Source organism: Ursus americanus, chromosome 16 (genome assembly GCF_024610735.1).
Source record: "Ursus americanus isolate L20-20 chromosome 16, mUrsAme1.1.p, whole genome shotgun sequence".
NCBI lineage: Eukaryota > Metazoa > Chordata > Mammalia > Carnivora > Ursidae > Ursus > Ursus americanus.
The window spans coordinates 12,106,012-12,121,298 of NC_142142.1; the positions used below are offsets into that span (position 1 = coordinate 12,106,012).

General features: G+C 39.8%; 1 protein-coding gene across 2 annotated transcripts; it reads left to right on the top strand.

Annotated features, from left to right (window-relative positions):
• The first annotated feature begins 7 nt into the window (after positions 1-7).
• AQP11 (aquaporin 11) lies at positions 8-12,867 on the top strand. 2 transcript variants are annotated; one of them, XM_045816137.2, is made up of 3 exons: positions 8-765; positions 8,610-8,726; positions 12,326-12,867. In XM_045816137.2, the coding sequence occupies exons 1-3, from the start codon at positions 144-146 to the stop codon at positions 12,403-12,405; spliced, it is 819 nt and encodes a 272-aa protein (XP_045672093.1). In that variant the 5' UTR covers positions 8-143; the 3' UTR covers positions 12,406-12,867. The 2 variants fall into 2 exon arrangements, with proteins under 2 accessions (XP_045672093.1, XP_045672094.1); XM_045816138.2 differs by lacking the exon at positions 8,610-8,726.
• The last annotated feature ends 2,420 nt before the right edge of the window (positions 12,868-15,287 follow it).

Sequence of the window (15,287 nt, forward strand, 5' to 3'; positions counted from 1 at the left end):
AGGGGCCTCCAGCTTTCCTCCAGTCGGTCCGCCCCCGGGGCGTGAGGAGGGGGCGGGGCTGCAGACTTAGGACATGGGACTCCTGCCCCAACGCTCTCTCTGTCTGAGCCAAGCAGGCAGCCTAGTCTGGCCAGGAGCGAGCCATGACGGCGCTGCGGGGCCTCTGGCCCGAAGTGCAGGACACCTGCACCTCGCTGGGGCTGATGCTGTTGCTCGTGCTGTTCGTGGGGCTGGCCCGCGTGGTCACCCGGCAGCCGCTGCACAGGTTCCTGATGGCCCACACCTTCGTCTTGGAGTTTCTGGGCACCTTCCAGCTCTGCTGCTGCACCCACGAGCTGCAACTGCTGAGCGAGCAAGAACCCGCGCACCCCACCTGGCCGCTGACGCTAATCTACTTCTTCTCGTTGGTGCATGGCTTGACTCTGGTGGGCACCTCTAGCAACCCGTGCGGCGTGATGATGCAGATGTTGCTGGGGGGAATGTCCCCCGACACGGGTGCGATTAGGCTGTTGGCTCAGCTGATTGGTGCCCTGTGCAGCAGGTACTGCATAAGCGCCCTGTGGAGCCTGGGGCTGACCAAGTATCACCTCAACGAGAGGACCTTCGCTTGCAGGAATCCTATTCAAGTCGACTTGCCTAAAGCGATCATCACAGAGGCCATCTGCTCCTTTATCTTCCACAGCGCTTTGCTGCACTTCCAGGAGATCGGAACCAAGCTTCGAATCCACCTGCTGGCAGCACTCATCACCTTTTTGGTCTACGCAGGTTTGTTATTCCCACAAAACACTTGGCAGATCCGGATCCTCTATGACCTGAGGCGTTTTTTTTTTTTTTTAAAGATTTTATTTATTTATTCGACAGAGAGAGAGACAGCCAGCGAGAGACGGAACACAAGCAGGGGGAGTGGGAGAGGAAGAAGCAGGCTCATAGCAGCGGAGCCTGATGTGGGGCTGGATCCCAGAACCCCGGGATCACGCCCTGAGCCGAAGGCAGGCGCTTAACCACTGTGCCACCCAGGCGCCCCCTGAGGCGCTTTTTACCAAGATACGTTTGAAACCCCTACACCTCTGTGATGTCAGTATTGGTATTCCCATTATTCTAACCATTTGCAGCCTGGTCTTTACCAATAGTGCAGACATGTAGATCCTCCATTCAGTGCTTTTTTGAACCCCCAGCAACAGGAGCCATTTCTATGCTGAAACTGAGATCTTGTGAAATATTGCCAAGGGTTCAAATATCCTACAAAGGGATTGTTTTAATGGTAGAGAGGAAAGATAACTTATCAGCTACCTCTTTCCTCATGCCAACCTGACACTCTGACTGAAAAATGATCATGGGTTTAAAAAGTGCCTTTCAGTTTAAAGCACAGGCTACATGACTGGTTAATAGTAAGAGGAGTAGAAATTCGGTAGTTCTATTTCTTAATTCTTTTTCTATAAAATTAAAGTCATTTCTTATTTCCCTAATAATCAATCTTGAGTTATAAGTGAACTTTTAAGTGGCCTATCACAAAAGATGTGTTTTAAAATTAAAACTTGCTTGAAATTAAAGATGCTTTTTTATTTTTTTAGTAATATTTATTTTGTTATATTAGTCACCATACAGTAAAGATGCTTTTTTAAAAAGGTGACTCGAGAAATCTGTTGATTTCTTGCAAACCATTGGTTTACTTTGACAGATCTCAGGTGCAGTGGATACCCTGGATATCCTAAGGGGACAAGGAAATCCAAAAAAACAAAAGTTTAATGATGAAATGTATCATTTTAAATGATTGCAATGAAGTAGCTTCATTGGGACTATATAAAATGTTTTAGAGGCAGGAATGTAATAAAAGGAAATTAGTAGTGGCCGTCTATCTTCTGCCCACTGAAAGTGAAACTATAAGTAGACGTAAACCTCAAAATAAGGCTTCTAAACAGTTGCTTGACTTCCCAGGATAAAAATGAAAGACTTTTCAAGCCATCTTCCATCCATTAGTTCTAGTACTATTCTTTGTGTAGACAAAGATGGAAATAAAGGGTAGAGGAGAGAGGGAAGGATTTATGTATATTTGAGGGGTTGGTGAATAGTTGCTTATTTATTAAAGTTTTAGGTTTGGGCTAAAGCAGAAACATGCCCAATATATGGAGATAATCATCCCTTGCAAAAAGTTATGCCACAGTTTAGCTCTGTACTTATATAATTAATGGTGTGTTTTAAAGTTTCCCAGGTAATCCCAGTATGAAACCAGAGTTGAGAACCACTGCTCTTGTCCAGAGTTGTGCTGGCCATTTCGGAAGCCACTAGCTACATGTGGATTTAAATTAACTAAAATTAAATACTCGGTTCCTCAGTTGCAATAGCTACATTTCAAGTGGTCAACAGCCACACATGGCTAGTGGGTGCACTATCGGACAGCACCGGAGACTGTTTGCCGGGGCAGAGCCTAATAGACAATTGGGGATTACTATTTTACAGAAATTGATAATTATTATTATCTTCCTTTTCTGCCAATGTAAGGGAGATAAGAGTATTCATTGAGCAATATACTAATAAGCACATAGGAAATTTATATGAGTTATCTTAGTTAATCCTTAGAAAACTCACTAATGAATACATTACTCCCATTTTAAGTAAAGGGAGGCTCACAGAGCTAGAATGTGCTGGAATCATGGTTCAAACTGACACTAAAGCTTATTCTCATTTCATTATCAGCATTTCTACACTGCACTCCACAAAAATATGTACATATAATTGAACATTATTCAGCCATGAAAGGGAATTAAGTTCTGATAAATACTACAACATGGATGTACCTCACCAGACACAAAGGAACAAATGTTGCAGGACTCCATTATATAAAAAATCCAGAATATTGGGGCGCCTGGGTGGCACAGTGGTTAAGTGTCTGCCTTCGGCTCAGGGCGTGATCCTGGCGTTATGGGATCGAGCCCCACATCAGGCTCTTCCGCTAGGAGCCTGCTTCTTCCTCTCCCACTCCCCCTGCTTGTGTTCCCTCTCTCGCTGGCTGTCTCTATCTCTGTCAAATAAATAAATAAAATCTTTTAAAAAAATCCAGAATAGGCAAATTCATAGGGTCAGAAAGTATAATAGAGGCTACCAGGGGCTAGGGGGCATGGAGTAGGGACTTATTCTTTAATGGGTACAGAGTACAGAGTTTCTGTTCGGGGTGATAGAAAATTTTTGGAAATTGTGATAGTTGAACATTGTGAATGTAATTAATGCCACTTAATGTACACTTAAAAATGGTTAAAATGGCATGTTATATGTCATATACTTTACCATAATTTAAAAAGATTCCTATAAGTTACAATAGGGTTCTTTTGCCAAGTAAGTCCGGCAAATACTGGATTAAGCAGATTTTCTAATGTTAAGACTTTACAGAGCCTTTTCTATGCTGCTATATATTGTGAAACCCCAAAAGAAGGACGTGGAACAGTTTTTCAAACTTATGGAATCCTTTTGTCTAGCAGTATGTAGCAGAGAACATACTTTGGGTAATGCTACATACACTAAGCCATAACAACGCATTATTTTCTGTGGTTATGTCATAACTTTGGACCAGAGTTGTTCCAGATAGAATGAACTGTCTTGGGACTGGTCGCGTTTCTGTCATATCAGAGAGGTAAGGCTTTTGTAGGAAGGATTTAAGAATGGATAGGAGAGGAAAGGCAGGGGAACGGTCAGCTAAGTCAAGTCTCATTACAAGTTACTTTGATATGCCTTTTTTTTTAACTTCTAAGGTACTGTTGGTGCTGATTTGACATTGTTGCCTGCTAGGATGTCATTTATTAACATGGTAGAGCTATAAAACTATTAATGCAGATTTCAAGCAAATCTCCTTAATTTAGGTTTTGAGAGAATTTGGTTCAATGAACAGGGTAAGAGAAAATGACATTCTTTTTTTTTTTTTTTTTAAGATTTATTTATTTATTTTAGAGAGTGGGGAGGGGCAGAGGAAGAGAGAGAGAAACTTTAGCAGATTCTGTGCTGAGCGTGGAGCCGATGCAGGGCTCGATCTCAGGACCCTGAGATCACAACCTGAGCAGAAACCAAGAGTTGGACGTTCAACCGACTGCGCCACCCAGGGGCATATATTTTTAATTAAAGTTGACCCTTGAACAATGCCAGAGTTAGGGGCACTGAGCCCCTATATAGTCAAAAATCCATGTATAACTTTTGATGCCCCCAAAACTTAATAGCCTACTGTTGACTGGAACCCTTACTGTTAAAAGTTGATTAACACATATTTTGTATGTTGTTTGCATTATATATCGTATTCTTACAAAAAAGTAAGCTAGAGGGAAAAAATGTTAAAAAAGTCATGAGAAAATACATTTACAGTACTGTATGGTATTTATATAAAAAAAATCTGCATATAAGTGGACCCGAGCATCTCAAACCCATGTTGTCCAAGGGTCAATGGTAGACATTGAAAAAAATCTGTTATTTTACACATCTGAGTGAGCTGTCTTTATTATTGCACCTGTTCATTTCCTTTGTGGGCTTTTTAATTATACATTTGTTTTCTGATGTCTTCTTCCAACAGACAGTAAGTTTTATGAATACAGAAACTAAAATTATTTTATTCATTATAACATATAACCAGGTCTTAGCATTGTGTCACCTGTTACAAATCAAATGCTCCTATTCACTTTAAAAAATCATGGAGCAAAAATAATATTTATCTGGACATTTTATATTTTATGTCGAAGGGCTTTCAAAATTAGCCTAATAAATTGTCTGAAGAAATTGTAGTATTTTTACTTCATTTCATTATTCCATTCAGGAGTTTTTGATATCCTTCTAAATCCTGAAGAATATAGGTAAGATTATTTGTCAAAGAAGGGAACTAAGTCCTTTACATATGTTTGCTTTTAATATAATAACTATATGAAATACTCATTTACAAATGAAAAATCACTTCAAACAAAGGTCCAGAACATTTATTTATTAATGTAGTGGTTAAGTACGCAGGTTTGGAGTTGTACTGTATCCTTAGAAGAGATACTTAATTTAGACCTCATTTCCTCATCTTTAAAATGGACAATAATACTGTCTCTCTAAGATTGTTATGAGGAATAGAATAACATATTTCAACTTCTTAGCATAGTACCTGGCACAAATATTCTAGTCACTGGAAAGGGCTAGCCTCCACTCTAAATTATCTAGTTAACATTCTGACTTATACATGAGTCTTATGTTAACTAGTGTCATTCCGTCCCGGAGAACTCGATGCCCTTTAGGAGTATTGAGTAACATGAGCATCCAGAATTGCGATATTTGGGACTTGGACTTTGACACAGTCTTTAACTGTGGTAATTTCGCCAAGTTCCTGCTATCCTGTAAGACTCTTGACAATCAACCAGCTCTGTCTTCCCACTGATATCTCTTCTTGGACATATATTATTAAGTCTTCTCCCCTTCAAATGTCAATAAATAATATTTTTCAAAGATATTTTGTTAGTCCTATGCCTGATGGATGATTCTTACTTTTTAAATAATTCACGTTTAATTACACAATGCATGAACATATTCTTTTTGAAAAATTGAAACGCTACCAGTGAGACCAAAAGCGCCTTTTGACTGCCATCCCCCATGCTGTCCTCTCTCTTTCTCTGTCTAGTCTTCCCACCAGGGTAGTCCTCTGTACATGCGTGTGTGTGTCCGTCCAAACTTTTTATGTGATTTATTATAAATATAGATAAGACCCTGTAGAAACTATTGGTTAAGTATATTCATGTTAACATAAAAGGTATCATACCTTACTTTTTGCAGTTTGCTTTTCTTGGTAGTTCAGTGGTATCTTGAAGACCTACCAATGTTAATTAGTAAAGAGATTTCTCTCATTATTTCAAAATACTGAATGTTATTCCAAATTAATAAGCTTGTTTATTTAGCTTCTTATGGACAGTCAGGCTTTTCCCAGTTGTTTCCTGCTATAAACAACATTGCATATGCCTATTGTATACAAGTATCAGTAGTTCTCTACAACAGTGGTTTTCAACAAGAACCCCCACCCCAGGGGACATTCAGCAGTGTGTGGAGACATTTTTGGTTGTTACGATGGTGGGGAAGATGGATGTGCTGGCATCTGCTGGGTAAGGACCAAGGATGCTGCTAAACATCCTACAATGCTTAGGACAGCCCCCAACAAAGAGCTGCATAATCTAAAATGTCAAAGCCAAAGCCACATGTTTTGGGCTTTTTTTTTTTTAAGATTTATTTATTTGAGAGAGAGAGTGCATGAGTAGGAGGGGTAGAGGGAGAGGGAGAGAGAATCCCAAAGGGCTCCACGCTTAGTGCAGAGGCTGACATGGGACTCAATCTCAAACCCTGAGATCATGATCTGAGGCCAAAACCAAAAGTCGGATGCTTAACCGACTATACCACCCAGGAACCCCTTGGGCTTGTGTTGACACAGAACCCACTCCTGATGTGAATTTCTGTATCAGCTATTTTTTTTTAAAAGATTTTATCTATTTATTAGAGAGAAAGCAAGAGAGAAAGAGAGCACAAGCAGGAGGAAGAGCAGAGGGAAAAGTAGACTCCCTGCTGAGCAGAGAGCCTGACACAGGGCCTGATCCCAGGCCCCCCAGATCATGTCCTGAGCCGAAGGCAGATGCTTAACCAACTGAGCCATCCAGGCGCCCCGTGTATCGGCTAACTATAGCTTACAATCATAATTTATAGTTTTTCGTGATTCTGTGGGTCAGGTGGGAAATTCCTCTAAGACCATACAGCTGGACAGTTGGTGGGGCTGGAAAATTCAAGGTGACTTCACTCATGTGTCCAGAAGTTGGTGGCAACTATCATCTAAGATACCTCAGTTCTCCGTGTGGCCTCTTGATCTTTCAGCAGCCTAGACCAGCTTACTTACATGGTCAGGGCACTGTTCCAAGAGAGCAAAAAGTGGAAGCTGATGGGTTTTCGGAGACATGAACCTAGAATTCACTCAGTGTCACTGGTCATGTTCAGAAGCATCACTTCTGCTGCATTCCATTTGTCAGTGCAAGTTGCAAAGCCAGTCCATATTCAAGAGGGAAAGGTGGGAGGAGCAGCTTCCCACCAATATCACACTCAGCAGAACTGGAGATGAGAGGATTAGAAGGTAAGGCAAGTGAGGTAGTTTGAATTTTAGGATGGTATAAGACTGATGGACAGTGTTCTTAGACCTAATGGAAATAGCAAAGGCCTAATGGGAACACCAAAGTAAACTAATTATGAGAGCAATGGTTCAGTCTATTTTTACTTATACATGCCTAAAAAAAAAAAAAAACCACCACCACAACAGGTCACTTATATTATCATAGCACATATTACATTGTATTGTAAAAACCTGTTGAAGTCCTTATCTTTTGCCCGTGATGTCTACCATATAGGAGCTCAATAATTTTTTTATTGAACTGAAATGACCACCTGCCAAACAATTCTGTTGGTCCCTGGCAGTTGCAGGTTTAACATTCCAGGATTGACTATTCGGGAGTGATTCTGAAGGCCCATGACGTGGTATCACTTATAATTGCTGAGACATGAATATGAATCATGCTGTGAGGCCGGTGTGCTAGAAAAACTCTTAGCCGTGGAGTGAGCTTAGTTCACTGCTCAATGTCTTCATCTCGACACAGCTTCAGTGTTTTCAGCTTATCAAGTATGAAATCTTATGAAAGGATTGCTTAATTTCCAGTTTTACTGCATTTTATGAAGACAGCATGCTACAGTGGCATATTGTTAAGGTCAAGTTTGTGAGGATCTCAGGATATATCTCTGTGGCTGAGGCAGAGGCAGATGTGTATGCCCAAGCTTCTATACGGAAGAAGTAACAGAAACGTCACTATCTCAGGAATATTCTTAGGCTGTGTTCTGAAAAGCTGAGCCACAGGTCTGGTACCATTGGAAAGGAAGTCCAGCCACCTCTGCTTTTCCTTACTTGCTTGTGTGGCCAGAACTAAACTCCTAGGCTCCACATCAGAGAGAGAACCTGGGTGCAGAGCGGGACCATGAATCCTGAAAAGCAATCAACAGTTAGAATTTGTGCTGACCTTTCACAACTATACAAGATCACTTTTTTTATTTAAAAATTTTTGTAGCCTTTTTATTGAGACATAATTCACATGACATTCACAGTCCCTTCTTCAGGGCTCTGTCTGTTGACGAGTAAAAAATGGAGTCAATGAGAACACTTTGGTCCATTTCACTTTTGTTTTCAACACAAAGGTATGCTTATGCCCAAGAGGGTCCTGGGGTATTGAATCCATTTTAAATGTATTTTCATTATTACTTATTCATTTAAATTGGTGAATGTTAAGATGCGCAACCAAATCTCCTGTTTCATAAACTTGTAGAAGCAATAATAGAACAGATTAACTTTCAACGTGCATTCTATAATATATAGGAAAAGCACTGGATTAAAGCTCTTAATGTCCCAGCACTTTATAATCTATAATCTATTTTTACATTCTATAATATGCCAGGTGATTCTGCAAAGGAAGATTATAGCATAAGAATACTTAAATACCTAAAACAAAGTAGTCAAATCCAGTAATCCCTTTATTTCTAGTTACAAGAAGATGTAAAATATATGGTTTGGTATCACTCTGCTATTACAGGAGGAAGTCTAACAGGAGCTGTATTTAATCCAGCTTTGGCACTTTCACTACATTTCAAGTGTTTTGATGAAGCATTCCTTCAATTTTTTATGGTATATTGGATCGCTCCTTCTTTAGGTAAGCATATTTTTATTAATTTTTATTACAAGATTAGGGTGTCTAAAATGATAGGAAATGTCACTGTAACATGTCAATTTCCAAAGCCAGACTAGGTACAAAAAAGAAAATGAAAAAGGTAGTTAACATACCTGAAATAACACTTTATTTGTGCAGTATCCTTTAAACTATTTTCTTCAAAGAAATAAAATTGAGGGTAGTCAGTTTCCGGTATGATACTGCTTTAAGAAACCCATGCCCAGTGGAGAGCTTGATACAGGGCTTAATCTCACAACCCCAAGATCGTGACCTGAGCTGAAATCAAGAGTCCAGTGCTTAACCGACTGAGCCACCCTGGCGCACTTCCAAAAGAATTATTCAAAGGAAAAAAAAATCAGAATGATATTTTTTGTAAAATGCCCATGACTTTTTTCTTTTCTTTTCTTTTTTTAAGTAATCTCTACACACAATACAGGGTTCAGACTCACCACTCTGAGATCAAGAGTCACATGCTGTATGGACCGAGCCAGGCAGGCACCCCGAGAAAACATTGCTTAAAGCAAAAAGTCATAAGGGCACCTGGCTGGCTCAGTCAATGGAACATGCGATTCTTGATTTCAGGGTTGTAAGTTCAAGCCCCATGCTGGGTGTAGAAATTACTTCAAAAAATCTTTAAAAAACAAAATGTTTTCTAGCTTAAATCACTTAATAACTTCTTCCTGGAAGAACATACTGGAAAAAAGTCTCATGATAGAAAAAAGAGGAACGATCACTTCTGCCCCTTTTAAAAGTATATAGACCAGAGCATAGTAGGGTGGGGAAACAGACTACATTCTGTTCATGTTAGTATAGTCCAGACAGGAAGCTAACATTACCTGTAGCCATTACCAAAACATTTTATGGAACCACTTAACCCCAAACAATCCAAACACCCAAAGAAAAAAAGTATATATTTCTTTTCTTCCTATTCGAGGAAATCTTTTAAAAATGTCATTGAGATGAAATTTTTTAGCAATGGCCCTAACTGACTTGTTGAAAATATACAAAGATTCTTTGTTGGCCTAAGGAATTCCTAGCTTTTTCCAAATAGACTTAACTAAAATTTCTTAATAGCTCTTGGTTTAAAGAGGCTTGTTCCTACACTTCTTTAAGAGGTTTAGAAATGAAAAGCAATACAGGAATCCTTAAATAGATATGGATAAAAGACATATGTGAATAAATGGCACTTTATATTACATTGAATTCCAGCTTGGCATTGGATTTTGTCATTCATTGAAGTTATATTTCCATTGGCAAAAAAAATGGCATCAAATGAATCCAGGTTACATACAAACTATAAGAAGGATGGGAAAAAGAAGAAATTATACATTTAGGCACCCAGCTGGCTCAGTAGAGCATGCAACTCTTCATTTTGCGGTTGTGAGTTCAAGCCCCATGCTGGGTGTAGACATTACTTAAAAATAAAATCTTGGGGCGCCTGGGTGGCACAGCAGTTAAGCGTCTGCCTTCGGCTCAGGGCGTGATCCCAGCGTTAATGGGATAGAGCCCCACATCAGGCTCCTCTGCTATGAGCCTGCTTCTTCCTCTCCCATTCCCCCTGCTTGTGTTCCCTCTCTCGATGGCTGTCTCTATCTCTGTCAAATAAATAAATTAAAAAAATCTTAAAAAAACAAAAATAAAAATAAAATCTTACAGGGCACCTGGGTGGCTCAGTTGGTTAAGTGTCCAACTCTTGATCTCAGCTCAGATCTAGATCTTAGGGTCATGAGTTCAAGCCCTGCACTGTGCTCCACACTGGGCATGGAGCCTACTTAAAAACAAAATAAAATCTTAAAAAAAAAAGAAATTATATTTTTACAAGAGTCCTTCAAACAGCTAAATAAAAGATGAAGTGTCAAAACAAACAAAACCCTGTTAAAGCTACATTGGGTGATGCCACTGAGTGAGACAGAGGAGAGTCATCCCAAGGTATCTTTCCCTTCTTGGCCAAGCAGGGAGCAAACTATTCTTGGAAGCCATACTCCTTGTTTTTCTTGTTTCTCTTCATAGCAGAGATAATTATAATTTTTCTAATGGCTCCTGTCAGCTCCCCCAAATTAATTTAAAATAGTAGAAGTGAGCGCTTGAGTGGCTCAGTCGTTAAGCATACGCCTTCGGCTTACGTCATGATCCCAGAGTCCTGGGATCGAGCCCTGCATCAGGCTCCCTGCTCAGTGGGAAGTCTGCTTCTCCCTCACCCACTCCCCCTGCTTATGTTCCCTCTCTCGCTGTCTCTCTCTGTCAAATAAATAAATAAAATCTTAAAGAAATAAAAAATAAAAATAAATAAAATAGTAGAAATGTGACTATAATAATGCATATAGAATTAAATCTCTAGGGGCACCTGAGTGGCTCAGTCAGTTAAGCATCTGCCTTCGGCTCAGGTCATGATCCCAGGGTCCTGGGATCGAGCCCCACATCAGGCTCTGTGCTTGACTCAGTCAAAGTCCATGATTCTCAACCTGGCTGCCTTGTTGGGTAGCCTGCCATCATTCAGTCCAGTCTGCAGGTGTAAAGGGAGTGACTCTCACAAGCTGATCACCAAGCAGCACTTAAATTACCTAGCAATTTATCAGTTGTTTATTGATTATTACTCAAACAGATCTGTTCTCACCCCATATTTTTTTACTTTCACTTCTAACCCTGATAATGGAATTTCCTTGGAAGAGAAACACACTTAACCTTATTTATGGTCAGAAATTTTAATGAAAAGTAGACCTCATACAATAAAAGAAAGCTTCTACTGGAAGAAAACTTAGAGACTCTTTAAGACCAACAAAACGAAAAACTAGTTAATTTTAAATAAATTTTAACATTATAAAATCTTTAATGTTGGCTTTGAGAGAGAGGGGAAAACGCCAGGGGAGGGACAGAGGGAGCAGAGGGAGAGGGGGAGAGAGAATCTCAAGCAGACTCTGCACCGAGCATGGAGCCCAACATGGGGCTTGATCCCAGATCCGAGGACCATGAGATTTGGACGTGAGCTGAAATCAACAGTTGGACGCTTGACCGACTGTGACACCCAGGCACCCACATATTTTCTATTTAAGATATAAAATTTCAGCACTGACTGAAATGTTCTGTTTTAGACATTTTGCTTGATGCTGCTCTAAAAGCTATTAATATTGTGACTGGTGAAAAAAAAAAAAAGAGAAGGGAGAAAGCGATGTTTGAGGATTCCAAATGAAAGCACAAGAGTGCTTTCAGTTGCTTTACTCTCCCAGTACATCTCTGAGGCATGTTTTAGAGAAGAGCAAATGGAGACCGAAGTCCAGCGTTTCTCACTCAGCAAGTCAGTAATGGAGCCAGAACTAGAACTCCAGATCTGTTTATCCTTTCAATCCACTGTTTAGATCCTTCTGGTTTTACCAGGTTCATACTGTTTTTAAGGATTGATGGTTGAGGAAAAATGTGACAATGTTATATTAAAAAGTACCCATGTGTTTCATGTAGAATTGATGCAGCTAATTCTTTTAAACATAGCTTTCCAAATCTCTAGGTATGTAATCTTAAAATTATAGCCACTGCGTGATTATGAACTTCCTTAGATTGTTTTTAGTTTACTCTATTTTGTCTTTCAGGTATATTGTTGATGATTTTGATGTTCAGCTTTTTCCTTCCGTGGCTGTATAACAACCATACAACTAATAAAAAGGAATAACTATTCCAAAAGACTCAGACTAAGTTACAGGACGGTCAAGCTGGATGTGCTAAAGATTTTATCACCTCATGTTCAACGTACTGGCTGCACTGGACTCATCAATGTTTAGCTTCCTCTGAGGAAGCTGCCTTGTAGTTGTCACCACTGAAACTTGAAAAAACCAATGACTGTGAAAAGGAGATATCCTGTCTTTCTCAGTTAAGACTTGTTCTTTTGAGTGTGTATTAAACGCTGCTAGAAAAGACTCATTAGGGGTGCTTGGGTGGCTCAGTCAGTTGAGCGTCCGACTCTTGGTTTCGGCTCAGGTCATGATCTCAGGCTCATGAGATTGAGCCCCGCGTAGGGCTCCACGCTCAGCGAGGAGTCTGCTTGGGATTCTCTCTCTCCCTCTGCCTTTGCCCCTCTCCCAGCTCTCTGTCTCTCCAAATAAAAAAAATAAATGAATCTTTAAAAAAAAAAAAAGACTCATTACATTAAATATAAATCTCAAGTGATAATTATTAATTTTGGTGAAAAAAGGAGCACAGAGTGAGAAGGAAAGAGAGGTGATAGGACCAAAGAAAGAGTGTGTATCAAATCCCACCTGAATGAACAGGATTTTTAGCCAAAGTATGACCAGTCATACTTACAGACCCGAAGAGGATACATTTCAGCCACTACCTCACACAATGATACCATCAGCAGTGTCTTCTATCAAAAGGAAAGTTGCTTCTGGAAGTAGATGTATATATCCTAAATTTTAAATATACTCTAAAATATTTTTTCTAAATAGAGAATCTCACCAGCTTTAGGCAAGTTGTTATGCCTTAATAGAATAAAAGAAAGCACCCATACAAAGTCAGGAGGTAAGCTTTTCGTATTCTCATTTGATCCTAACAGCTACCTTATGTAGTAGGTAGGGCATGTATTTTTAATCTCCATTTTACAGATAAGGAAACTAAGTCCACAGGGGTTTGCTGCCCTGGGGTCAAAAGAGCCAAATATCATTTAGACTTCTATTTCAATACAAAAAATCTTCTCAGTCATCATTATGATTAAAGGAAAATTGAAGATTTTGAAGCAACATTAAAGATTTTATAATGTTAAAATTTATTTAAAATTAACTAGTTTTTTGTTTTGTTGGTCTTAAAGAGCCTCTAAGTTTTCTTCCAGTAGAAGCTTTCTTTTATTGTATGAGGTCTACTTTTCATTAAAAGTTCTGACCATAAATAAGGTAAAGTGTGTTTTCTCTTCCAAGGAAATTCCATTATCAGGGTTAGAAGTGAAAGTAAAAAAATATGGGGTGAGAACAGATCTGTTTGAGTAATAATCAATTAAACAACTGATAAATTGCCAGGTAATTTAAGTGCTGCTTGGTGATCAGCTTGTGAGAGTCACTCCCTTTACACCTGCAGACTGGACTGAACGACGGCAGGCTACCCCACAAGGCAGCCAGGTTGAGAATTGTGGACTTTGACTCATGACTTAAAAATATTAGTTTCTATTTTAAAAAGCAAAATTCATAAAATTGTGACAGTGGCTAAATGCAGTTGATTTGGCCTGCACAATATTTTAAAATAAGTAAATAAAAAGCTAGTGTTAGTCTTTTTCACACAAAAATCCAGTTCTGGATTCTCGAAAAAAAACCCAAAGATCTGGCAGTACTAGGCCTGGATCCTGTCATGGCAACACAAAATAAAGGCTGTTCCCTTTAAAATGATCCCTCTGCCACTCTCTACGTCTTCAAACATGAAGCTGTGTTTCAACTACTATTTCATGAGACTCTGTGGTTCAAGAAAAATGAGTATTAATTTGTGAAAACACCCAGCCCTCTAAACATGTCAGAAGTTGAGACTGTAGATGACAGTGCTTCCCCTGCAGCCCTCTGAAATGGTAGCTGTCTTTTCCACATCACCTCTGATACCCCTGGGCCTAGAGGTGGAACCGGTTCCTCTCTCCTCATGGCTGCTTGCCTCTGCTCCCTCCATTAGAAACCTGTCATCAGACCATGCCCTCTGCCACCTGGGTACTTCTTACCGAAGTTTTCTACCCTATAGTGCCCTTAATTCCCCCTGGTCCTTTAAGAACTTAGTTTCTGTCTCACTCTCAGCTTCTACACCATTTCATTTACAGTTCTTAAGGATTTCAGTATCCACAAAGATGATCCTTCCAGTGTCTTGGCCTCTCAGTTCATTGGCTGAACTTGAAGGCTTTTCAATTATTTTTCTTCTATTCTGCCTCAGCTGCAACTTTTGGCTTGTTATTACCAGTAACTCAGAGTCTTCTATGATCTCAAACCTCTAACCACTAACCTCTCCATCTAGCTCACTCACTCTAGTATCTCACCTCCAATAATCCTTCAACCTCTGTGAACTTCCGTCCACCGATACCACCACCTCTCACATCTCTCACCCCTCTCAAGTACTTCCTTCTCTGTAAGCAGCTTAAATTACACACTGGCAGAGAATCTTAACTCCCTTGTTCTTTTATCCCATCATATTCACATGGCTTAACCACAGTTTGATTAAACCCAACTGTCTGCTTATTCCTTGCCCGCACCTGAACATGAAGTAGAAAAAAAATGATATAGCAGGACAGTTCTTTCAGAGCTTGGCCGTAAAGGGACGAAAATGTGGGCAGTTGCTGAAGGTGGAAATTCGGTCAAGAAAGAATCTTTTTTTAAGATGGGAAGGATCCTGGCACGTTTATGCACTGAGGGGAATGATACAGCAGAGAGAAAGCAACTGATGGTGTAGGAGAAGAAGAGATTTCCCAGGTCTGTATTTTATGCTGGGTTAGTGAAGACAAAATCAAGTGCACAGGGGTTGGTCTCAGCTAGAGGCAAAGCTAGATCGTTCATAGCAGCAGGAAAAAAGGTAAGAACTTAGGGGCACAACAAGAGT

Bases quoted from the DNA above. Each gene is read 5' to 3' on its own strand.
- AQP11 (XM_045816137.2), top strand. From the start codon at position 144: ATGACGGCGCTGCGGGGCCTCTGGCCCGAAGTGCAGGACACCTGCACC. The intron at 766-8,609 runs GTTTGTTATTCC...CTGCTATTACAG, and splicing joins CACCTTTTTGGTCTACGCAG to GAGGAAGTCTAACAGGAGCT. The intron at 8,727-12,325 runs GTAAGCATATTT...TTTGTCTTTCAG, and splicing joins TTGGATCGCTCCTTCTTTAG to GTATATTGTTGATGATTTTG.